Genomic DNA, 26,975 nt, shown 5'->3' with positions numbered 1-26,975 from the left:
ACATAGTTTAACAAGATTAGACATAAGAGGAATTATACCCTTTCTCCCTTTAGTATATGATCTGTGTTTAGTGTCAGGATATGCAGACATAATCCTTGAATGATGCTTAAAATAAACCCTTTAAGATCCAATTTTTTATCACATAATTTTCTGATCATCATCCGAAAAATACTGAATGCAAATTGATGTAATCACTGATTCGATTCTCTCATTGCCATTATTTTCACTTCACTTCTGTCATATTTATTACCATTCGTTTGCAAATATTAGAATATAAGAAAACATAATAAACGTTTACATCTTCGTACATTTACGAGATACATACATTTAAATGTTAATGTCAAATAATTAGCAACTTCTGTATATATTTTGTGCAGCAACAACAACACAATAAATGCTACATTATATTATAACTCTCGAATGCAAATAAACAATTGGGGTTTGTTTTTATAGTTTGTAGATAAACGTCAAATACCATTGGACATTTATTGATAAAATCATAGATAAAATTTAGCAGAATCAATATGTATTACTTTCAAAAGTGCAGCAACAAATCTATATATCATCAGGTACTAAGAATATAATAATAATTATCAACTGGTATCAGTAATGTTACCATATAAAGTACACATTTATAAATAGATCAATTAAAATATGTGGTTAATACAAGTCCCCATATCAAAATACTCACTCTTCCCAACTCATAACCGAAACCAAACAATAAATGAGAACAAAACATTTGTGAATTTAAACTAGAAATATACATTACAAAAATATATTTTAAAGATGACGGTACCTATATTATTCTAAGCAAACAACCATGTTTGAGGGTACTTATCGTTATATAAGAAGTAATATGTTGACACATAAGTGGGGAGTGACTGTTAATAATATCAGAGACTTAAATACACATAAAAACAACAACAAACCCCTTTATAATTATGCAATTGAAACTTTAAGCACATCGTCGTTTAATGATGAAATTGATTATTAATCCAGAAAACGTAAGCAGGCTCTTTACTTTCCTTTTTTTACACATACAAAAAATATCCATATTTCCAAATTTGTATCCTGAAGGAAAGAATATGTATCCATGACCATGTCATCCCGACAATGTAATGTTAACTTGTGATGACGCCAAAATCTTGTTGGATATAGAGGAAATGTTGAACCTTCAGCTTTCAGAATTCAAAGTGTAAAATAATTTCTGGTCATATTTATATTAAAAATCCTTAACTTTCAAAAATCAATAATATCTGCCATGCTTTGAAAGAAATTAACTAACAACTAAGGTTTCTATGAATACGAGATCATATGTGGGGCAATGCAGTAGTTCTAACAATTTGGAGCAAAGGTACTATCGCATTCTCGATGCGATCTGCCACTCTTTCCAGACACAAAAGTACAATACTAGAAATTACATAATAAGGGTGGTCACATAGACATTACCAAAACGCACGTAGAATATAGATATACTAGGGACAATATCAAAATATCACTGGGTATTGCCTGGATGATATCTACGGTCGGTCGTTATTAAACGCGATCCCGACTGCTTGCGTAGTTAATGTAATAAAACATACTCGGATGATGTGTAATAGATTAGTGTTACATTACTTACATACGTAGACGCTCCGTGTAACAAATGTGTATTACACTGCGTTCCAAGCGAAAATGAATTTTCAGTCTTAGTTTTTACACAAAACTGGTCTCCATATTTACTATTTCAAGTAACTCGTATCACACAGTCCTACTTTTGTTACGATCCAGTGTCATCTGGAATGCAACCGTAAGACCCATATGAGATCATATAGATGTTATTCAATGACCAGTCAATATATAGTTCAGAAACACGCACTTGGTCCTTCCCTGGACTATAAAACAACATATAGATCTAAAGAAATATTTGGACAAACATTGTGTTTTAAAAATGTCATGAAAACATATAATATATACCTATATATATCATCACTATAGGTCATGCAACACTGTCATTCCGGGGTAATTATGTCCTTCAAATAACTCCTTAAAATCAATTTTATGTTTGATTTATCTTACTAGTTATACACGCCCTTTGTGTTATCAGAAACATCTGAATATATATCATGCATGCAATAAAAGAGTGGTCGTTGAATGTGTGCACTAGTCACTGTACCTCAGGGAGACAATAAAATGATATGGTTTACACGTATATACATTGACCCTTATGTCCTTGTCCTGAATAGAGAATAGGTCTCTATGTCGTTACAATTCTGTTGTCATGTTTGGATTATCGTATCCATTGAGGTTGCTATCTTTTTCGCCATTGTAGTTGTCTTCTTCTATCATCAGCTTGTCTTCCGGATCTAAAAATAGGATTGAAGACATCTTAATACTCTTTCAAACACATTCATGTCTTGTTTAAAATCAGAGTAGTTGTCTATCCTAGTGTGAGGAAGAACAAAGAGGATTACTTGAAAGTTTTGACACATTATTGCAAGCACTATAAATTCCGTTTTCTGGTAATATAAAGTCCTTATTTACTCTTGCATGAAAATTATATTCATAATAATACTCTATATAGTAGAGTCGACAATAAAATCCTCATAATTATAAAGCAAGTCATTTAAAGAATAAGATGTTAACACGGCTTATTAAACATCAACGCTCCTATAAACACAATTAAGTACCAATATACAATCCAACAGTAATAAAAAAGATAATTATAACAAAGAAAACTCTTTCAAACACACAAATATTTATCAAGCATTTAGTAAAATCTTTATATAATATATCAGGCTCTCTAAGCATGCAACATTTAAATACTCAACAATCAAGGTATGGTCAAAGCCAATTCGTCATCAAAAGTGAAGAGAAAATATCCAGTGACTTCGGCCATGTAGTATGTTTGCATATGTCAGTAGTGTATCTCGGTAATATTCACACATGCTATTTTATCACTTATTACTTTGAAGCCAATAGCTCGTCACACATTCTAGTTTATCAATTATTACTTTAGAAGCCCTTTTGCTAGTTAGACATGCTAGTTTATCACTTATTACTTTGAAGCCAATAGCTCGTCACACATTCTAGTTTATCAATTATTACTTTAGAAGCCCTTTTGCTAGTTAGACATGCTAGTTTATCACTTATTACTTTGAAGCCTATAGCTCGTCACACATGCTAGCTATCACTTATTACTTTTGAAGCCATATAGCTAGTCACAAATGCTAGCATATCACGGATAAAAGACTTACGACACGAATCTATCGAGCCGTTAGACGCACCAAAGAGATGTTCACTATACTCTTCCTCACTTGGCATTGCCAGCCCATTATAACTGCCGTGGTCGTCCGTCTTCTTCCGTTTGACCAACTCATTCAAACACTCGTGAATGAACAAATATTGCTCCTGAAACAGAACATTTTTGGCAATGGTACACGGTTATAGCATTGAAGTGCTTGGCAGGACAAAGAAATAGCAAAACCACATTAACAAATGCGTCGTGTAAGTTAAAACAAAGAATCAGGGTTGTTGTTTTTTTGGAGTTTTTTTATTTCTTTTTTTGGGGGGTTTACCTTATTTTAGGTTTTCAATTCTTGTAAGATACTGCTGTTTTGTTTGTCGAACTAATTCTGAAAATATGTTTATTCAGTTATCGATATTGAACCGTCTGGTGTTTGTATTATTTGAAATGCATGCAGGACATTTGACTGCGGGGAGTATACAATGTAAATGCAATCTAGGATGCGAAACATGTAACTAAAGGTCCCATTCATTCTCTATGAATTATCATAACACCTTGTGCTGTATTACAAATAAAGGCCCTGCTACCTCATTTTCTCGTGTTGTTTGCGTTGTCAGATATTTGGGACATAAAGCTCTGACAATAGTTTATCGCTATCTCCTAAAGTTCTGACTGGGAATCTAAAATGTCCTCAAATTGTGATTAGGAAATACTTTAGAAAAAATTGTAATGGTTTTAAGTGAAGAATGAAAAACTTGAAGAGAAAAGTCTACATACCCTTGCTTGCACTAGAGTAGTTCGATGTTGTCTAATTTTGAGTACATGTTGGAAAATATCGAACTCTTCTGACAGGTTGTGCGTCCTAATATATTCTGATAGGAAATCTACTGTAAGGTACGTCCCTGTCCTGCCAACTCCAGCACTGTAATAGAAAATGGGTTGATTCATTGAATGTTTACTTCATTGATTGCTTACTAGCAATATTGGATGTCCGAACGATAAATTAGTAATTTATTGCAAAAACTGATTACATATTGATTGCTTTCTGGATGGATGGATAGATGGATTGATTGATCGATCGATTGAATGATTGATTGATTTATTGATTGATTTCATTATTCTTCTATTTACTAATTCATTCATTATTATATCCATCTATTTTAACCATTCACTCATTATATATTGTTTGTTTGATTGATTTCAAAGGTAACACTATCACACTATCAACTTGAAAATTATGTCTTCTTTTTAAATAAGAAATCAGAAAAGCGGAAGTTGTTCTGCTTCATATCAGATCTTTATCAACAAAATATGCGTATCAGTAAATTAATGTTTACCTGCAGTGTACGATGATTGGTCCGACCAGGTCGTCGTGAATTTCATTTTTCACTTTGAACAAAAAACTAAGAAATGCGTTGCATTCCAGCTCAGCACTAAAGTCAGGCCATTCTAAAAAGTGGAAATGTTTTACAGATTTCTCCTGATCTCCCTGCAAGAAAATCGATTTCATGCTTACATAAACCAATCAAACGGTTATCATTTCATATTCATCAAAACAAAACTAAGGTAACTAAACCAATTTCAAAATGCTATAACTTGTATGTCTTCATACATTTTTGTTTATGGACAATCTACCTCACATCTTTTTTAACAACATCGTGACAAGATAGTGTTAATATGTCATCCTATTTGAAGTTTATATAAAAATGAAAACCAATAAACCTATTAAAGTTACACAATAGTAATAAAATAAATACTTTCTAACACATTATAGACATATCAAATGGTTTTGGTTGGCACACTCACTGATGATATGCTAAATTCTGAGTAGATATAGTCATCATTATTTTCGGAGGCTGTCCGTGTAACCTCAATCATTCCATAAACTTCGGGTTCGTCGATATTCTCCGGCCAGTATTGTTCACATTTCTGTAATTTATGAAGTTACAAGTTGATTAGTAACATGGTTTTGAAAACCTGACATTCGTACGCTTGTTTCAAATTATTTTATTAATAATGAAATAAAATCATGTGATTATCTTGTAGCCAAATATTAAAGCTAGTATGTCTTTCATCATGCAAACCCATCGCACATGTTATTTTACTTTATAATATCCTTTGACTATTTATAATTTACAGCAAGTCTGATACATTTTTAAAAAAAACCTGCATTGTATATATTTGTCATTACAATCCTCTTTGAGAACCCGTTTATTTGCTAGTCTGTTTATATGTCTATGTTTGATTTCTATGATATAAATAATTTCACAACGTAATCAAGTAACCCAGGAATATCCCTCATTCGTAATGCACATACCACAGTCTCGCCCTCTTTGCATCTGGTAAGCATGACGATTATCGGTACATCCTGCTCCCAGACCATCTGCCAAAAGTCTACGATGGTACCCGGAAGAGGTCCCTGACAAGCTATATATTCTCTTTCAAACTTGTAACCCTGTAAGGAATATATAGGCAGGTCTAAGTACACACATGAAACTTCTACACATCACTATCAGCGAATTGAACCCCAATGGAATGATAAAAAATTGAATCATAAATCAATATTAACGTAAGAGTAGAATTAGCTTACCTATTGCATACTTAACGGGCAGTCTATTATCACGTGACAATGGCATCATAATGCACCAGACATGTAAAATCTGTATCAGCACATTTAATACTAACTGACCAATAAGGGATAGTTTTTCCTTCTTAATCTGATAACTAATTATATAAGTTTGTTAATTATCTGCATTTCTTCTTCCGTCCACCTTGGCAACATCAAGCACCAACACACATACATACTTACCGGGATATAGTTTGCATTGATATAATCATTTCCACCACCATATAGCTTCACCCTGGACCGATCAACTGTAACATATTAAACATTTACCACATGCTGTTGTCAGGACGTAGGACTATTTAAAGTTGGTATGTTTTCCGTTCCAAACCGTATTTTAAGTATATTGAAATGTAAAACGTAAAACGACCGTGATGATTTTATAGAATCCCAAAAGTTATTAGCTTACCGTTAATTATACAATTGCATGACATCCAGGACAATTATAAACAGATGAATTAAATGTTAATTTCAATAACGTGGGTCGTCTTATGTTTCCCGGCGTCGTCCTAATTACCGCGCAATAGTTGACTATCACTACGCGGAAGGCAATTAAACATCGAACTTAACCTCCACTGATAATGTAGATTTACACTGGAAATCATACATTTGACAATTGTTATAACCTCATCTAATACCATCTAAATTCTAGCTATAATTATTATTAATTTACTGTATTTGTTTTCTTTCGGAAATGTTTGTGGCCCTTTAATAGATTAAAAATAAAATGTTTGTATTCTTATGCACAAACTTCTCAACGTCTTTAATTTACCCACAATATTACGATGCCACAGATAACTTTTGATTAGTGCGAAACAGACATAGCCAACGAAGATAAGTGGTATCATCGGTATGATAGTGAAGCCACAAAGTAAAATTTATTTCAGAAAACTTTTCCAACAGCTTAACAAGATTGTCTACAGTATAACCAATAGTTACTTACAAGGAAGAATATTGTTATACCGATTCTTGGGGACGTTGACTGCCAGTTTGGCTACTTCTTTCGGAAACTCAGGGCTCAGTGCATTCAAGTCCTATTTTAACAAAACAATTGGAATGTATTGGAATTTAACGATGTTTCTGGTGTAACTAGGGACAAAACGATGAAAGAATCTACAGCATATTGTGTCTACATGTTTTAAGTTTTGAAATATCATAAATATTTGGCAGGATAATGAACAAAACCATCCATGCATCAAAACAGCGATCACCTTCATTGGGGTGTACCAGAAATACGTATTTGAAGAACGTAGATAACAATAAACTTTTTGCATATTTCATTGAAATGTATCCATTTTCATGCAGAAAGAAATAAACCTACTTTCCACTCCAAAAGAGACAGCCGCCCACTGTCCTTTTTCAATCTATCAAGCACTTGTTTTATGTTTCCCAGCACAAATGGCCTATGAAAAAAATATATGTTTACATATGCACTGAATAAAATGCATTAAAACTTTCTTTCAAAATGTATTGCAATATTCCGATGGATAGCAATGTAAATAAAATAATGGATTGGTCAGCTATTACTCTATGAAGGGTTTAAACCGCTCTGATTGTTGTTGGTTTTTTATTTGAAATAAGCTGCTGTCATTTAGTAGTAATTGTTTGATGAATGTAATCTGAACCAGCCAATTTGTTATTTATCAGCTCAATACTACCAACAACTTGAATTCAATGATGACGCAAACCGCGTAAATATATAAGCAATAAACTGTTACCAGATTTGACATACAGTTGATATGAAACCCATTTTTGCGCCATGAATATACATTTTTCTGACGAATGGACTTAATATCAACTGATCATCAAAATTCAAAACTATACGCGTATATCTTTTAAATTTCCCGCTTGCGCTTGTTCAATAAACGGAACAGCTATTACAACAGCTTCTGAATACAGTACCCCCCCCCCCCCCAAAAAAAAAAAAAATAAACGTTTTTAAACACGCGAACAAATGAAATCTATGCGATGATATTTTACATGATATTTCGTCAACACGATAACACTATTGGAATTTAAAGATCTCATAATTTTAAAACCACTCTCTAAATTATTTCACCGGTATGTATAGGCGTAGCATTGTATACATTATCAGTGACACGACGGAAACGTTAATATTCATACGCTTTACTAAATGGGAGTTCATAGTCTGATATATTCCCATCTGGTTTATCATAGATTAAACGGGAAATTCAAAGTAGAATGGAAATATAGTAAAATGAATCCAAAGAAAGTCAATATCAAATCTAACAGCTGTCTAACTTTGTATATTAATGAAGCTACTAACCGTTCCCGGGTAATGTGGCGACTTGGTGTTGAGGATATCCCCCTGAGCATAACAGGACGATCATTTTTCAGACACGGACTGCAAGAGAAATGTTTTAAAACTTATGAATGTAGTGTTTTCGTATTCGAATGGTATAATCATAGCACCAGAAGTGCCAAAACGAAGACAATTCACTCATCTTCTTTCATAGATTTAAAACTAAGATACAAATCAATGCGATAATAGAAAGGAAACATATCCTTGTTTGAGAATAGCTTCAATGTAAAAGATTATATGTCTTTATGGAAATGATCGCATTTAGTGGTTACCTAGGTAATAAGGATTTCAGGGCAGGGACGAGGGATATATGTTAGAGCAATATAATTTTTCATCCCCTTGTGGGCGAGACAGAAAGGAGAATCTCAACCCGAGGGGTTAGATTTTTAAGGGGTAAGGGAAAATAATTTCTGCATCTACAAAACCAAGCATGTCTCAATGACATGCACTGAGGCTGACCAGGGTCCACTTACATCATATCCGACCTGTAGAGTACCACAAAGAGAGCTGTTACCGCTACTAGGCAAACAATCACTAAAATAACCACAAGGGCAATCATACCGCCGGACGGGCCAGCTGTAATATTAAAAAAACAGTTTTAACTCACCACAACATAAGCATTTCTAAACTGACTAGAATCCCTCATTTATAAACAAATATTTAAAAAAAACTTAATAAAACATTGTTTAAATAAAATATCGTTTAGAATTAAAGAATGTGTTCTATTTCCTGCTCCGTTTGCTACCTTGGGTTTAATCGGCCTCATAACATAATGGACCAACAATCGCTCACCTAAAAAAAATAAGAAATATCACAAAATTCCGCCGTTCCATTTAATATCAGGGGTGTTTTATTAGTTAGTTTAACGTCCTGTTAACAGCCAGGGTCATAACATAACATAATAACATACGGATGCTACCATTCAAATATGAGTGATATTCATTGCTTACCACAATTTAAACAAACGGACCACTTTGATCTCTGCTCTTCAAACACCAGCTGGTTTGAAAAAACGATCTAAATAATTTTGAATTTCAGCTTGCTTCCAGCCATATATGATTATCATGAATGTTTATTTTCACATAGGGCATCTATATGAATATTGTCAAATTGATCCCTTTTGGTCCTGCCCTTGAGGCCCGAACCATTTGACGATTTTAAATCAACGCCCATAGATATTGACACCTCGACCCTCAGGCCCCATAGATCCAGCCCAGTTATTTGTACGGTCTACATCATTACCACATACAGATACTTCTTATGCAATTTGAGTGATATATCTTGCTCAGTTTATAAGGAAACAGCCAAATTGACCCCTTTTGGCACTGATCCTAAGGTCATCGACGGGTCAGTCGGATCATTTGTGCAATTCTTGAGTCCCTACCCATGAGTTAACGTCCGACTAGCGTAAAGTCGATTGTTGACGGGACGGACAACAGACGCTGGACGCCACAGTATGGCATAAATCCTTTGGACCAGATGAGAAAATAAAACCATATTATCCATGGAACTGAATTATAGCATTCTTTAACGAATAACGATAGATAAAAGTTACAGTTAAATTTTCGCATTCATAACAAGTTCAATAAAAAAATTCTCTAAGTTATCCAATCAGGTGACTATATGTGTCAATTATTGATTTGACATCATTTCCTTTTTTTGGTAAGGGAATGTGTCAACCTGTTTATCTTTTTGAAGAGTAACCTTTTAAATAATGTCACCGTCTTGATAAAAATATTAATCTGTTTCAACTTATTGTTTTATCTTTGTACATTTCAATGATCCATATACTTACGGGAACATGCCGGTATATACATCGTAATAATAGATGTAGTCGATGTTTTATATCCGCTATTGATAGTTGTTACCTATAATTAAAACAAAATAGAAACACTCGTAGGATACAGAGAGGATTTTAGATGGATGTGATATGAAAATCATTAAACGAAATTTAAGTATTTATAAAAAGATTTACTTCATCTTTTGTTTCTATAGAAGAGTAGCCAACTCAGTGTCAGATTTTATATTTCCATCTACCAAAATAATCGCGCGACGTCATATTTTGATTACGAAGTCTATTATCTGTGGTGTCACAAAAGTCTTATGACGAGTGTGTCTTACATACGATATGTATGAAATGGCCATGTGATATGGCCATCATGCATGTGATATTCATTGTATTTACATACAGTAAGTTTGCAATAGAAAGTCCTTTTATGCTGCCTTGTCTACCGTTTGAGGACACATTGATTACCAACACAATTCCATTACCATTCCTAAAATAATGATAGCCTTGTTATCCCTTTTCTCGTAGAGACGATTATCATATCGTAGAGAAAACTGAATAACAATTGACTGAGTAGTGTCAGAGATATCATTTAATTATTGGTTTGTTATAAATACATTATCTTTCTTCGTGATACAAAAGATCCATCACGGTATAAATATATCCCTATAATCTCTTCGTTTTTATGTACGATGTCAGCCATTACTGAAGCCTACTAATAAATTTGTATAAATATCAAATTTGTAATTAATGTTTGTTGCAAAATAAGTAACCAACCATTAATTGGAAATAATTCGAAGACAGATATAAGAAGTTTTAATGACATATTACATGGTTCTTGATAGGTATCAACGTATAGGAAAAATAGCTTATACGAACCACACACAAATCATAAACAAATGTTGAAAAGTAATTCTCTCAAAAGAAATTTGAGTCAAATACGTTGAAACCCATTGATAAGAGAAGACAAAGCATGTACATGTATATTACATTTAGTTGCCATATAGGATCACCCAATAGGTTGTGGACGGTAAACAAAGCATTAAAGATAATTAACCATGACTGGCGGATATGATACTTACCCGTACGTCGAAACGTTTTTGTATGCTTGATGCTTTCTCAAACAAAACCTTGTATTCGTTACTAGTATCTTTATATCCTGTGTATATGTTCGGTGTGGTCCTCTGTAAACAGAAATATGTTTATATAATTTAATCTGGCATGTAACGATTAGATTGATTATAATAAGGGTAAACTTAAATAGATTGTTTACCATTTATGAAACTAAATTTATGTAAATCCTTAGACAATTCAATAAATTACTTAAAATGATAATTTGCCAATAAGCAAAAACGTATCTTTACTCGGCATTTTCAAATTACTGTATAAGATTACTGACAAAGCCATCTTGGCAAAATCTTTTCTTTCTGTCTATTTTGGCTCTAAAGCTATCGCTTATTAAATGTAAGTCATACATTGTAAATAAAGACATATAATAAATTTTATGAAAACGTACAAGGCATACAAGGCAAGGTATTGATTAGAACTTCAAAGAATTACCCCTGGAAACTTACTGCAGAAGACGACCATGTTGAATAGATTCTATATTTGGTTATATTTCCGTTCCTATTGTCTAGAGCTGGCTCTGTCCACTTAACACCATAGATATCCTCTGTGCAATCATCTCCAATAGTTTTATATACAGCCAGATTCCGAACTGGGCCAGGAACTGGTTGGAATATAACGAAACGGGGATAATTTCAGCAAGAACGTGCATAGTTTGGTTATGGATATCTCCCCAGCTTGAACGGGAGATAGATATTTATCCTATCTCATACAAGAATGTTGTATTCCTATTGCTTAAAATGACGTCACATGATACCCAATATATGGTCGTATTAGGTTAGAAGATATCTTATTGGGGTTGGATGGATAATGGAGTTATCTTTCTTTCTTGTTTTGGGGACCCTGGGGTCGAATCACCGAACCATATTGTCTTCACACAGGAGGGCTTTCGCTAAGCATACATAACTATGCAATGGATATATTGTGATTTGATGTCTAACCGGGAACACGACAGATTGGTTTCTACTTGTAATCGATTACAATAAACTTAGTCTGCTATTAGTTTAACGTCCTAATAGAGATCTCCCATTTTTGCCCGACACGGAGTACGGACACCGCTACCGACACGGAAATTCGAGGGTTGTCGCAAAAAAACAAATTCAACAAATTAAACTCACCTTACTGTTTTATGTTCATCCGATGTTTATCCGAACATATATGTATATAGAATAGAATAATGATTACAATTTAATTCAGATAACTCAATCAGGTACTACTCAGGCAAAAATTTCCGTGATTTTACTTATTTTTACAATTAAAAAATCGAGTTGCGGCGCATTGATATCTTATCCTATAATTCAGTTTGGCCAAGAACTGTGCCGCTTTGAAAATTCTTCGCGAAAATGTTCTACGACCCACATTATGAAAATTAATATTTTGTTTATTTTGATTAGATTTTTCAATAGACGATGATGTGGGGGGCTATTTTTTTATTGATATGAAATGAAGGCGGAAGCGAAGAACGCGACGTTGTGGAACAACTTTGTCATCCAGCTGTTCCATTAATCTCGTTTCAGTTTCAATCTAGCTCGTGTATGTATATCTTCCGTGGAGCGCGTTAGCCTAACGCGCTCCACAGGATATGTAAATAGCTTCTGCTATTCATAGCCGCTATGAAAATTAGAAAAATGCATTCAATCTCTATATAAATATCATATGTGAATACATACGTCCTTGTTTCGTCGTAATTATCGAAGACGACATTGACCTGGCAGATTCAGTATTTATTTTAGCAATGACAACAAAGCTGTATCTCCAAAATGCCTTCAGGCCATTAACCCGACAGCCTGAAAATAACATTTGAAACTAATTATTTTTTTTATAAAAAACACTAATATAACTTTCAATGGACTCTCACACTTGAAACGTCCTGATCATCAAATTAAATTGAAAGATGCAAAGGTGTAATATAGAGTGAAAGTATATGTAACCTTATAAGCACATGAAAATTCGTTAAAAGAATGGAAAATGACTAAAAACAGATAAAACATAATTATAAATAAATTATGAAATGTAAATCGTGATTTTATTTCATCAAAAGCAGATAAGCTTCAAACACAACTATAAGCCAATCGCTAACTAATACCCCCACTACATTTGTGACCATATTTTTGAAAGCAGGGTAACCAATTGTCTAGGCATGGCAGCCATTATTAAAGCATGTAATGTGTAAAATTATAGAATTCAATATCTGACCAAGATTGAATGAAATTAATGGAAAAGCCCATGAGATATTAATCATTTTACAAAACCCTTGTAGAGTGACCTGGTTATCACAACAACTAGAATTGTTGTAATATATAGGCTTCTTGCACATTTTCTCATGGTCCCCATGAATGAATCGATGAACAAATACGTACTCCTTTTATCTTTATCAGTCGTCATGACATTGTTACAGAACACATTAGTTTTTTGTGACCCTTGCCGCACGTGGTCCGTTATCTCCACTTTGAAGTATGTAGGGCCTGTTAACACCTTGTATATCCAACTAACAGTCACTCTGTCATTCTGAATATCTCCAACGGATACGTTGAGAGGAACATGGGGTGCTGCAATGAATGTATCTCTTAACGCAAACATCTTGGATTTACCTTTAGGGTGGTTTGTTATGACAGTGGTTATAGTCTTTTTCCTAAAAGGAGTCCCAATGCCAGCAGGTAAATTTACTTGTGAAAGTTACCTGTGTTGATACTTATCTAAATGTATATTGATTAATCATTATTTCAATAAGTGTTCAGTTTTAACTTCAGATACATAATATATGTTTCTTAGTTAAAATCTATGAAAATATAACAATAGAATCTATGAATGAAATTAAATTAAATTCACTTTCCCATTCAGTAATATCAAAGAAAAAAAATCCAAAAATAAATTATCTTATTTCAACTTAGTGTTACACCAATTCGATTAAATTTTTAAATAATATAAGACTTTTGCCTGTTAATGTAAATGTCTGTCATTATAGTAAAGGAACACCCAATAGTTAATCTGTTGTCCGTTACACCGCAGTAAAATGATATATTTTTGTGCATGTTAGAAATAACATATAAATTTCTCTCCTATGGTTGATTTTCGGTCAAACATTGTTGCTAGATACAAATTGGTATATGTACTATAATCTTTAAACAGAAAAAATTAGAAAACTGTTAATTTGGTATTCTTAGCACTAAAAGTTTGCAACATTTTGAGAATTACAAAACCACCAACAAATGGACTTGAAATAATTTTGCCAGTATTGCAACATTATATTAACATCTATAATGTGTATTAAAATGAATATGCATGGTTAAGACCCAAAGTAACAGTCCTCAATCTCATTTCATTTAGTATTTTTACATTATTAAGTGACTTCTACAAATATTTTGTATCTAAAATATATATAGAGCATTAAAAAACAATGATATATTATTACCAATGTTTATAAAACATCATATATGTGTGTTTGTGTCGGCTTCAATAGATTACCAACTTAAACTATAATCAACAGGTCAAAATTTCCGACAAAATTAATTTAAACTTTTATGATATAGTTTTTTACCACTCATTTTCTAACCAAATACTGAACGGTGTACGTCTATGCGTTAACAGAAATCAAATATGCACGGTCACAAGAAATGAAAGTTGGCTAAGAATGTAGCCCTGGAAAACTCCTGTCTATACATTGATCGAGAAACCTGTTTTTCTGATAAAATTGAGATATGATTTGTAAAAAAAAATATTAAAAATGAACACTTATTGAAATAAAAATCAATCAATATACATTTAGATAAGTATCAACACAGGTAACTTTTACAGGTAAATTTACCTGTTGGCATTGGGTCTGCTTTTAGGAAAAAGACTATAACCACTGTCACAACAAACTACAAATATAAAGACAGCTTATATGAAACAGTATATAATTGCCTTCCTATTGTTTCCTAAACAACACCAACCTATTGTTGATAAATATGTTGGCGTTCAGAGAACACCCCGCTGCAATTGAGTGAAATACATTTAAAGTTTAAATAAAAAACAAACATAGTATACGATCGACGAATTGTCATGTGTATCTATGAAATACGAGATCAGACGAATTAGTATTTTTCTTCAGTAATAAAAGTTACTTACTTTACACTATTACAATTATTGAAAAGTTTGAGCTTCTAATTTTACTTCTGATTAAAAGTATTTAAACTAGTTAATTGTATCAAAAAAAACCACGGCATGATGTCCGATATGAAATGAGGAGTTCATTGGGAAGACAACAAAAGCAAATCGAATTATCTATCCGTATTTTGTTGTTATGACATATATATATAAATAAAAGAATAGATATAATTTTTGTCCAAATGATGTATATAATATATATTGCGTTTGCTCTGTCAGCCATGGGGCATCTCAAATGATCGATTCAAAAGATCTTGGTGGCAGTTTTCTATAATTCCTAATACATATCTTCACATCATTAAAGAGCGAAATAAAAATGAGAATGCTCTGATGTAGTTTATGAGTTAAATATTTTGACATCCTTCTTGGGGCGTTACATTATTTCAAAAGAACATCGCCATTTTATTACCTTAAAAAATTGAATTTGAAAAAAATTGACATTGAATTGAATATTGTATTGTGAAAGGCATGATTATTTAGTTAAATTTTATGTTATCGTTATAATAACAATATACCTCCTGATTGTGTCATTAAGTCTTTGTTAACAGGTTCGCCAGACCCAACGGAGTTATATGCCTTCAGCACCAGTCTGTAGTCAGTATATGGTTGTAAATCAGCAATGTTGAAAGCAAGAGAACCATTACCGATCCTAGTGGTGCAAGTACAGTTCATAAGCGTCCCTTGTGGGTTCTATCAGTAAGTAAAACAGAAAACTCAAAAACACCATCATTATGTTTGTCGCCTTATATTTTATAGGCATAGCTTTTATATGTAAAAACAACAAAATCTGTTAGATATTACTTTGTGATAAAAACTACAGATCAATAATACTTCTTCCGTAGTATTTTTATTAGCGTAAAAAGCTTATACAATAACATCAAACAGTGAAATATGAAATCGCTGTCAATCGGTATGGGTAGTTTTATTTTTTTAACCGAAGACATTTATAAAAATGGAGTTCTCGTAAAATCTATTTTTCAAATCAAACTCCCTGTTTTCATTTTACCATTATAAGCATAAGACCGGAATCAAAAGATTTTCGCAAAAATATTCGCTTTCATTAAAGATAACTTCAGCATAGCTCCATGTCGTTTCAATGCTTAAAATCAATTTTAAACTTTTATTGACAAAAGAGAAGTTAATGGAATCAGATACCTAACATTGCCTATATGGATATTCGCCCTACAGAACAATACAATTTTATTCGTGAACAGTAACACGCAAAACCAAAACAGTTATCGACATCTAATTTCAGGAGATAACTCCGATATGATTATTATTTTAATAAAACATGTATCATTATATTATAACAACTAAATTTGTTTAATAGTAAATCTTCTTTGTTAGTATGTAGTGTATTTAGGACTCCTTACACGCACAGAGTGTGTTTAATTCCTTATATCGATAATGTATTATTACTATTGATCGTCCTGATATATATTTAATATAACACTACTTTATTTACACTACATATAAAGTTACTTGGTTAAATTTATTAGCTCCCTACTTTTTTCCAAAAGCCTCGCTTAGCTGTATGTAAGTCTTTCGAAATAACACACCCCTGGAAGCTAGCACACAACCGCACTCGGGTATTTCATCGAACCAATCAGATTTGAGGTAGGCGGGACTTGTTTTCAATCATGCTATCAGTTGCCAGGAGGCGTACAAATTGGTTTGAGCTAGATTCCGATCACGCCATCTCCGTTGACGTAATCAAACGACGTTAGTATCGGTGGGAAACTGTTACCGAACACGGCGTCAGGATCATCTTGTAAGTTAGAGGTTTGTGAAAAATGTAATGGGGTCGGAGAACAGTACATTTCATATGTACATGTACGTACAGTTGTAATGAAGGCTTCCTGTAACTGGTTAACGTCTCGGAATTTCAACAATACATGTTTACAATTTCAGTATTATGCTTATTGGTAGTAAACGTTGAAATAATGATAAATCATAGCGGAATCAAATTTAACCTGCGGGTTTAATAGAAGCAAAACAAAACGGACTTGAAATCACAATGGTCATCTCGGAATAATTTGAAATGTTTGAAGCTAAAAGTATGCATATGTAGATCTATTAGAATGTAAAATGCTGCCTTTTCAATTCCTATTGAATTAGGAGGGCGTACGCGACCTTGACATAGCGTATGAGACAAATACATCTTTTAGTCTAATCATAGCTTTTGTAGGTATCGGTATAATAAAACATTTAAAGTAGGTGATTGAAGGAAATAAAAAATGCTGCCTTGGGAAATAGACAAGTCTCGGGAAACCAAAAACTTGCTATATCCCTCAACTCAATACTTTAAACTGTATAAGATCTATACATGTATACCTCATTTTTTCCTTTAGTGATTCTAAGATTAAATATGTAAACATATTCTATTTACAATACCTAAGCCATTGCAGTGAACTCCTGCATATTTTAGGAAACACAGACAAAAATCTAGGTGATTCCGAAAACTATCTCGATCTTTCTTGAATCAATTATCAATATGATTTCTCTGCGCTTCGTGAGTCTTACCTGAGGAAAGAATGGCGTTACACTAGCGCATGTGAAATTGGTTGTCAAGCTCAGAACCTGAACGTGACATGATGCGGTGCGATTGGATGATATGCTGATGACGTAGCCAGTGAGTTCGCCATTTGGTTTCAGCGGACGATCAAACTGTACAGAGACGGATGTGTTTCTGGCATTCATTACAACGTTCTGTACCTTCCCGGGAGCTTGAAAAATTAATACAAATTACAAATTGAACAAAACATGACCAGTGTTTGATAATAGAAAGCATTGTTAATATTTCAAGACAAAAATAAACTTACTGGTGGGAAAATGAAATAAAACATAAATACGAAATAAAAATAAAATAAGAGTAACATTTATGTCCTAATTTTCCTACAACAAACTAAAAGGTAAATCATATATGTTACCTAATACTTTTGTTATACCAGTTATCTTAGCCGTTCTTAAAAAAATTAGGAAATGAAGATTATTATTTTTATTATTATTATTACAAGCTTACCGATACTTACATTATATATATAATTGGCTTCTTAGGTAAAATATGTGTTTTCGTTTAAATATCACATACAGTGTATATAACAATAATGACAATAAAAAAGCTAATCGAATTTTATAACATATATATAATATATATAATTCATTTTTCACAAAAAATAATACGGGCATCCACTTGAAACATCATGATATACACGTGCATATCAAAAGGTCTCCAATACTTTCAAATGACATACGTATCAAATTACTTGTAAACGTTTCTGTCATAATTTGCGTGCCCCTGTGTTTTGGCTGAGGTGATCAAGATTGAATTTTACGGTCTCGGAATAGCAGTTGAGACTGCTTGTTTTACACATGTTCAAAGAAATTTATAGTAACAAGGCCCTGTGGGTAGGCCTAACGTTATACAATGCACAGTCGATGTCGGGAACAGATCCGATTTGATGCATTCAACTCAAATACATATATAAAAAATGAATGCTATTGCCGAGACCTTTTGGACTAGAGATAGTCTGAAGTCAAGTCTTCAAAGATCCCTTTTTTAATGAATAGCAAAAAAAAACCAAAAAATCACGATAGCTGCTTGCAACCAAGTGGTACCGCGGTTTCATCGGTTTTCGACGGCGAAAGACCAAAATAGATTTTTTACACACAATGTCAAACATATTCAATTCAAATCATTAATTATATGTTTCAGAAGCATGTTAATGATGTTTTTGTGCAATATTTCTTGAATTTCATCTACTAAACGAAACATTGTATCCACAAACGCTGTAAGATTTACATTGTAGCCTACGTAGGCCTACTGTTTCTTTTTGTCAAAGTGACGTTTAAATAATGAAATGTTTCAAGATAAAGTAACACTATTATTTTAAACTATGTTAAGCTGTATATGAGTGCACATTGTCACCATAATACCACAAATGAATGCTTATTCAATCCTTCAAAACCTCAGCTTGCAAGGTCGAATCACCCGGGCTCATAAAGGGCTAAAAAGTGACGTCATTGGAATGTTCGGGATCAAATCGTCAAATTTAGAAATGGCAATCAGAATAAAGAAATTAATAATTTATTTACTCACATCGCAATATTTTCATATCGCTACTGTTACAGGAAATTTTAATTACCTGGTATCGAGTTCTATGCCTGATTAATCTCGATATTAGTACTGAAAATATCTGGTTTATTGATATTGTTCCGCTACTTTTGTTGAGTTTGAATTCGCAAATTCGAAGGGCGTCAGAACGCTTGTTTTCAACCGGAATCAACACCGTAGAGATAAAGACCTTCCAAGTGAATTTTTGCATCGGGGGAACAGGGTCATAAAAAGTTGATTTTCTCAAAAAGTGAGAAAAATAAAATACATTAATTTTGCTGTAACACTATAAAAATCATTCTGATTTCGGAACAGTTGGAATCATGAAGATACCTCTAACAGTATTTTTATTATTATTAGTATATATTATGTAAGTTAATTATTTTTGTAGAACTGAACTTCTAAGGACTTCCCTTCATTATTATTTATATTGTTAATCTATAAGGTCATTTGAATATTGTGTTATATCGATGAACTTACCAGATTCCGCTGTTGTAAACATCAGAGCGAAGTGGGTTTCGCTAACAAAGTTATGATTTCTGGAAAATATCCACACTTTGTACATGGTACCTGCAAAGAAGACCATTCGGGCAATTAGGTATCGCGATAATTAACAGCCGCGACAATGATTAGGCTTAGATAAATCAGAGTCATTTAACTCTTAATTAACTTTAAGTGCCGTGAACAATCCTTACACATTAAAACGCGAAATTAGTCACCGCGACAATAAGTTGGTAGTATAATGTATCTACTTCAAACCCAAAAGCAGTATCATACACATCCTTGTCTTTGTTTTTATACTAGGTGTCCTGTAATATAATTTTTGTCATGTTGCCAGGCTGCTTGATAGTAACGCACATGTCTCTTACCAAGACAACCGATTAGGTATTTCTCTAATAGACATAAATCTATATTTGACACACTTCCGAATCACTTGGGCTTTCCTGGATACTCAAGTTTTCTCTCAGACATCCAGCAAACACGATTTACGGATTTAATTAGTTTATATAATTTGTATAATTTGTAAGTGTCGGTTAAATTACAATTTGATGTAAAACAAAGGAAGTTTATTCGCATAATATTATATTATACCATCACTATATTAAAACAACAAAGTCAAGCAAGTATTTCTATGTTATGTATTGTCTGACCTACCCGGAATGAGGTTATCGATCAGGTTTCCATTTATAGTGTCTGTGGCATATGGTTTGAACTCATCATCAGGATACGTTCTGAACGATGAGTTATATCTATATTCCAAGGTCTGGCATTCAATAACTGGGGCAATGGAAAGACGAACACTTGTGGTTTGAATTGGCTGTATGATAGTAACATTTTCAGGAGCGTCTGGTACTGTAAATAGAACCATATTCAGTCATGATTTGTGAGGGGAATATATTGTATTAAAGGAGTAAAAAATGTTAAACATATATTGCTGAATCTAAAAGCATACACATCTCACCAAACACAATGATAAAAAATAGAAAGTCAAAATAGCATGAGAATATGAACGAAAAAGTGGCTTAGCAATAATATCTTTAATTTTTTTTTAAACATTACTGCATGTGCATAATTTATTTTTGCACTATTGCAACAACAAGTGTGAAAAGCCAGTAAAGGCATCGACCTCCTGGACTGAATAATCACATGCAGTTTGTGCGATTAAACTATTTTTCATCAATTCTGTTAATGTTTTATCTAAAAACAAGTTAATCGTTAAACATATTGAATTATCTACGGAAATGAAAAAATCCTTGGCCAGTATTTCACCTGTGTCTACAGTAGTAAAATTTCCAAATGTTCGAGGATAGCTGCTAATGTTTCCGCTAATTGCTGTTATTTCCACACGATATTTGCGTCCATGCAGCAGACCGGTCACAAAAACGCTGGTTGTGTTGGACACGTATTCCACACCCAACGCTCCGACTGGACAAAGCGGTGTCATGGATATCCGGTACTTATCCACAAATCCTCGAGATCTAATCCACTGGATTGTTGTATTCGGAGCATTGTATCCTCTCACGGGAATATATAGGGCACCTGGCATCGCTGGTTCTAATGGGGGGAAAAACATCATTCCTATCTCAATAGAAGGGCTGTAGTTCGAGATATATATTTTTTTTATTTTATAAAATTGCAAATATTATTAGTTTACCGTTAATACTACACTTATCATACCCTTCTGAACAATTTCATTGTAATCAATTAAACATTAATTTTCATAACGCCTCGTCTTATGTTTCCCGCCGCTTTAATTGGCTATCATTTCGCCATACGACAAAACAACGAAATGCACAGTATCTTCATTGCTACCATACATTAAACATTGATTTTTTTATTTGGTTTTATAACATTATCTAAGGCCATCAATATAGATTTCTTATATTATTGTGTGTGTTTTTTTTGTTTTGTTTTTTTAACAAGTTTAATTTTGGTAAAAAGCCAATACAATATCCGCAAATAATGCACAGATTACCTAGTTAATTTGAAAAACATTGACAGATGTCAGTTTTGATTTCTCCTCAAAAAAATCATCACAAAAAGGAAATTATCCCCTTATTTGAGCCCCTAACAACTTTATAGCCCGTTATTTTTCCGTTGGTTACCTGCTTAAACAGAATTGATCAATCAGCTCAAATAGCTCAAAAAGTAGTTCGAGAACTATTATTTTTTCTTTGTATCTTTGAAATCTACATGAAAAATGCAAGAAAATAAGACCTATTAGCAAAATATGAAATGTCTTTTTCCAAAAGGATGGAGCTATCAGTATTTTAGGAGAAGTTATCCAGACATATTTTTTCCTACCAATAGACAGATAGACACGGCATACACTGCATTATACAACATTGTAAATCAACGCATAAAAAGAAATACGGTGCCGAAAACCGATAACTGACCGGTATATGGCAATGTGGGCTTCGATATGATGGATTGGTGGCTATGTTTAAACTATTAAAGATACTTACGAACTATTAAAGTTACTTACGAACTATTAAAGTTACTTACGAACTATTAAAGGTACTTACGAAACGATGTAAGTATGTCCGCAGTAGACATATCAATTAATTCACCATTCACAACAGGAGTTATTTGAATCCTTATCATTTGTCCCGGAAGTGATGACCAGACAATGTGATTTGTCCGGGTGGTGTTCCGCATGGACATGTTTCCCGACTTATCAATTGTTATCTTGGAGGAAATATTCCATGAAGATAACATCCTGTATGTCCAGGACACTTTAATAGCGGATTCATTCCTTTCCAGCTTCAAATTCATCGGTACTAAATCGGTCTCTGAAAGCCAAAATATTCACTGTTTGTATTCATAATATCACGTGTTGTTTTTAATATACGATTTAAGTTAACAATTCATTGTGTTTTGAATGATCTCACGACGACTAAGAACAGCATATTTAAACAAATAGCAACTTTTAGATGGAATAAGATTAATACGTAATTAATTTCTATAAATCAAATTCGAAGTGTTACTTCACTATTAAAACTTTCTTTAGTATTCTACCCTGAATGAAGACTAAAAAGCGATATATTACGTGCATATCAAACGGCTGGTGATAACTAGTCTATCAAAATTAGAACCCACATGACATCAATTCTTACTCTGTGCACATGTTTGATTTGCTATTGGAATAAATTCGTCAGGACAGACACAGACAGCTGGGAAGGTCTGATTATCTGCTGTAGACTGGTTCCCATAGTTACACTGAACTACAGTGACTGGTGGCGCGGTAGGCGGACGAACTGTCGTAGATACCGTGGTTGGTACTACTGTTGCAGGTATCGTGGTTGGTACTATCGTGATTGTGGGTAGTGTGGTTGGTTGCAATAATGTTGTCAGTTCAACCGTTGGCAGCTGGGATGGTGCTGTAGCGGGTGCCATTGTTGGTGGCGGTGTTATTAATGATGGTGAAAATGATGTTTGTGATGGCGGTGGTGGTGGTGATGGTGGTGTTGTTTGTTGTTCTGTTGTTTGTGGTGCTGCTGTAGGTGTGGATGATGGAAGTGTTACTGGTGGTGTTGTAGACTGCACAGGCATTGCTGTTGTGGATAGAAGGGTAGACTCAAACGGAATCGTCACATCATCGGACGTTGTTTCCTGACAGGACGTGAAGATTGTCTGGAAAATAATATGGTATATCAAAAACTGTCTTCTAATATTAAAAGTTTGCATTGTGTACATGGTTCAATTTAATCATTTAGGATTCCTTTCGTACAAGTACTTGACAAATATAGGAACGGGAAAACACGTGTATAAGTTTAGGAGAAAATCGGAAAGGATAATGATGATGATGATGTCATTTTTATCCTTTCACACTACCTAACTATACTGTACAAGCTTATACCACCGTCAAACGAGCAGTTGGGTTATTCAAAACACAATAAAAGTCAAGTTAATATATCCTTCGTTGTTTTTCCCGTAAAACATCACAGCGTTGATTAATCAATTTCTCTATCTCCTATGATAATCACGTTTACTTCATAGAAGGATGAAATAGCTGTTCAAATGTCCTTTTTGACCTGCGGCTGAAAGTGGTCCTAAATCAGCTATCTTACAATATACATTTGTATTTTAAATAAAAGTGTGATATACAGTGAATGTTGTATCAGACATTGACACAATATTTCCGAGAATAGAATGAAAATAAAAATGATCATTTCAAATGATCAAGTGACGTCATTGATTGATTGTTATGGATAGCATTATTATATATAGAACATAACCCTGTACACATCAGTAGTATGACAGTATGTTACAAGGAAGCAAGGAATTATATTAGAGTTATCTCAGTGCCATCATAGGTCAATTTATAGGTCAGTGTTAGAAATATAATTTATTAGACAATGAGGAAGCGAATGAGAGGGATAGGATCAATTCTGAATTAAACAGGAAGCTGAGAGTCTAATTTTGGTGAATTATATTCTACTTTTACCTAGATATCGCTTGGATCTCGCCGAAGCTTGGTGCATCAGTGTTACAATTTAATTGACATACATTGTATCTGTTGGGAATATCATATAAAACAGAATGCTTATAACGTTATTACTAAAAGATCATATAAGTATACCAATATCTAATCAAAAGCATGGCTTCGTTTATCAAGTACTACCCTGAACATCTGAAGGTACCCAAATCTGGGTCGCGTTCGGGCAATGAAGGTAACAAACAAGCAGTCATAGACAGTTTAATGATATTGGCCAGTACCTATTCACGCTCTGCACATGCAATCAACGATTCCAAATACAAATGTACGTATGTAAATCACTATCGTTGAACACGTATCTTACATATACTGTAGTAGATGTGATTATGACACTCTAATAAATATTGTTGTTGCTGTTGTTGCTTTATGATGATGATGATGGTGGAGGTGGTGATGATGATAGCGTTGTTGTTGTTTTTATTCCATCGTTGCATATTACAGAGTTGTTTTCCTTGTGGACAGGTATCCATTGTGATGTCATTATTTTGTGAGTTAATTCACGCCGTTTTCTCTGAAAAGTATGATGTAACGCTCGCAAACACATGACGTCACAATTAATATCTGCACTTGTAAATACAAAAAGATGGACCAACTATAGAAATAAGGAAAATACTGAGAATGACAGGTAAAATCCAATTGTTTAACGGTTCAGTCTTATCAAATGATCAGGAAATTGATGTAACCTCGATCAACATTTTCTCACCAGTAATAACGAGTTAAGAGACACAGGTAAAAACTGTACATAAATAATAGACTAAGACATAAAGACTATATTTTTCTAGCAAAATTCTAGGCCTACATGTATGTGTTTGTATTCTCAAACTTACAAACTGGGAGAGAAAGTCCACTCAAAACATTTTTGTTTAATTTCTGCACAAATGATAGCACATACACTTTTGTGATGATGGAAGTTCTATATAATGTTCATGTATGTAGCATAAGGCTATGTATGCCCATAGTATACGTGATAAATACAAAATGAAAAATAAGGTGATTATAACATTTCATCGTGTGCAAATTTACTTCTTATATGTATATATAGATCCATAGTCAAGCATAAATAACGAAAAGTGGAAATGTCTCTTTGTATCAATTAAAACCAGATGCCATGAAGAAAAAAGTAAGTCCATCAATATTTTCTTTTATGTTTTTTTCTTTTTCATTATTAAGTGTGATATCAAATATTTGAAATTTAACCTATCGCTAGTCAAAATTTATTCATGGAATTCCATTTATAGGAAATTCAGGCTTTTTGCATTCAATACACTACAATAGGTATTTCTGGTGGTAAAGAACGTTTAAAGAAATCTTATTTGATTGGTAATGTTCTATCTGTAGTGACAGAGTTATCAATAAAAATATTATTTCAAAATATGTCATATCATATTTATGCTATACTTTATATACATTACTAATTTTCTAATGGTTCACAAGTACAGTTAAACATTCTTGGTAGTATACTACAGTATAGATAATAAATATCTATATTTTAAGGATCACTATATTCGTAGGATCACTATATACGAAATTGAAAAGCCATAGACATTTGACACTTACGTAGAGATTTTAAATGTACATTATAAACAGCATTTTATTAAAGTGAGTTTGCTATATAACCAGGAAATAAGTATATGATTAATAAAAGTGGATATAAAATGCGATTCTGGTAAAAAAATTAAATGTCGGAATTCAAGGTCATCTAACAATAAAATTAAGCAACGCCCGTGAATATTTAGTACTACAGGGATAAGGGGTAATACTTACTTGTGAATACCGGAAGTAAAATAGAAATAAAAGGTTGCATATAAGTAACAGTGTATTCACAACTATACATATGTGTATATTTGATTATTTGGGATAAATAACGATTAAATGCATTATGAGATAAATGTACGGAAAATGAGATTCGTGTAGATCATATCTACCAGGTACGAGGAGAGGAGCAGACACGGAAATGTGATACACTAAAGTAAAGATCGTCCACTGTAGTAGAGAATAGACAGGATAAAGTTTAACTACTAATAACAATGGCATTGAATTAAACTCTACATGTATATTTTGAGCCTATGTAAGATAACACGCTATTTCAGACAGAGGTATAGCTTATTTACCTTCAGACAGAGGTATAGCTTATTTACCTTCAAGCTGAAGCATATCAGCACGATGACCCTCGTCTCCGGCGTCATTCTCGAATTCGAGTAGATTTTCTGTTTTGATGTAAGTGTGTATATAATACTAAATTTGTGTGTGCAGACACAGCCTCGTGCCTCCGGGAGGATATCCGTTTGTAACTTTTGTTGATTCATATTTTCGTATAGCGGAGTTTAATCCCCATTACGCGGAAACAGATCATACGTCAAATCAGCAGAAAGTATTGTCATCTTACAAGTACAGCTCAATTCGCAGAGAAAAAAAAATCGCATGATCATTGGTTAGAAGCATTTGGTAAAATAACTCTCCGTGAAGCACAATTGTTAGTTTTGGAATAAGAATTTAATTTTAAACGCGCAACTGGAATTCAGTTGTTTGAAGTAACATGGATCTAAATCATTATAGCTATATATATTTTTTCGAACACGCTGACACACTTGTAGACCATGTAGGCTTATGACAGGGAAGTTATCTTTGTCGTC

At 33.3% G+C, this 26,975-nt stretch overlaps 1 protein-coding gene across 4 annotated transcripts; it reads right to left on the bottom strand.

Moving 5' to 3' along the window:
* Positions 1–1,987: 1,987 nt before the first annotated feature.
* LOC138330908 (tyrosine-protein phosphatase 10D-like) lies at positions 1,988–26,637 on the bottom strand. Of its 4 annotated transcripts, none has more exons than XM_069278399.1 (24): positions 26,481–26,637; positions 22,961–23,477; positions 22,370–22,636; positions 21,114–21,398; positions 20,499–20,696; positions 19,824–19,913; positions 17,753–17,955; positions 15,745–15,919; positions 13,444–13,632; positions 12,754–12,870; positions 11,533–11,687; positions 11,041–11,142; positions 9,968–10,040; positions 8,646–8,748; positions 8,137–8,214; positions 7,171–7,252; positions 6,793–6,883; positions 6,036–6,100; positions 5,544–5,681; positions 5,033–5,155; positions 4,564–4,715; positions 4,004–4,148; positions 3,237–3,390; positions 1,988–2,345 (listed from the first exon to the last, which is right to left on the bottom strand). In XM_069278399.1, the coding sequence occupies exons 1-24, from the start codon at positions 26,526–26,528 to the stop codon at positions 2,245–2,247; spliced, it is 3,651 nt and encodes a 1,216-aa protein (XP_069134500.1). In that variant the 5' UTR covers positions 26,529–26,637; the 3' UTR covers positions 1,988–2,244. The 4 variants fall into 4 exon arrangements, with proteins under 4 accessions (XP_069134500.1, XP_069134494.1, XP_069134506.1 ...); XM_069278393.1 differs by having other exon boundaries at positions 26,454–26,543; XM_069278405.1 differs by having other exon boundaries at positions 3,267–3,390; positions 26,454–26,543.
* Positions 26,638–26,975: the final 338 nt, after the last annotated feature.

Source organism: Argopecten irradians, chromosome 1, assembly GCF_041381155.1.
Source record: "Argopecten irradians isolate NY chromosome 1, Ai_NY, whole genome shotgun sequence".
Taxonomy (NCBI): Eukaryota; Metazoa; Mollusca; class Bivalvia; order Pectinida; family Pectinidae; genus Argopecten; species Argopecten irradians.
This window is presented reverse-complemented; position numbering and strand designations above follow the sequence as displayed.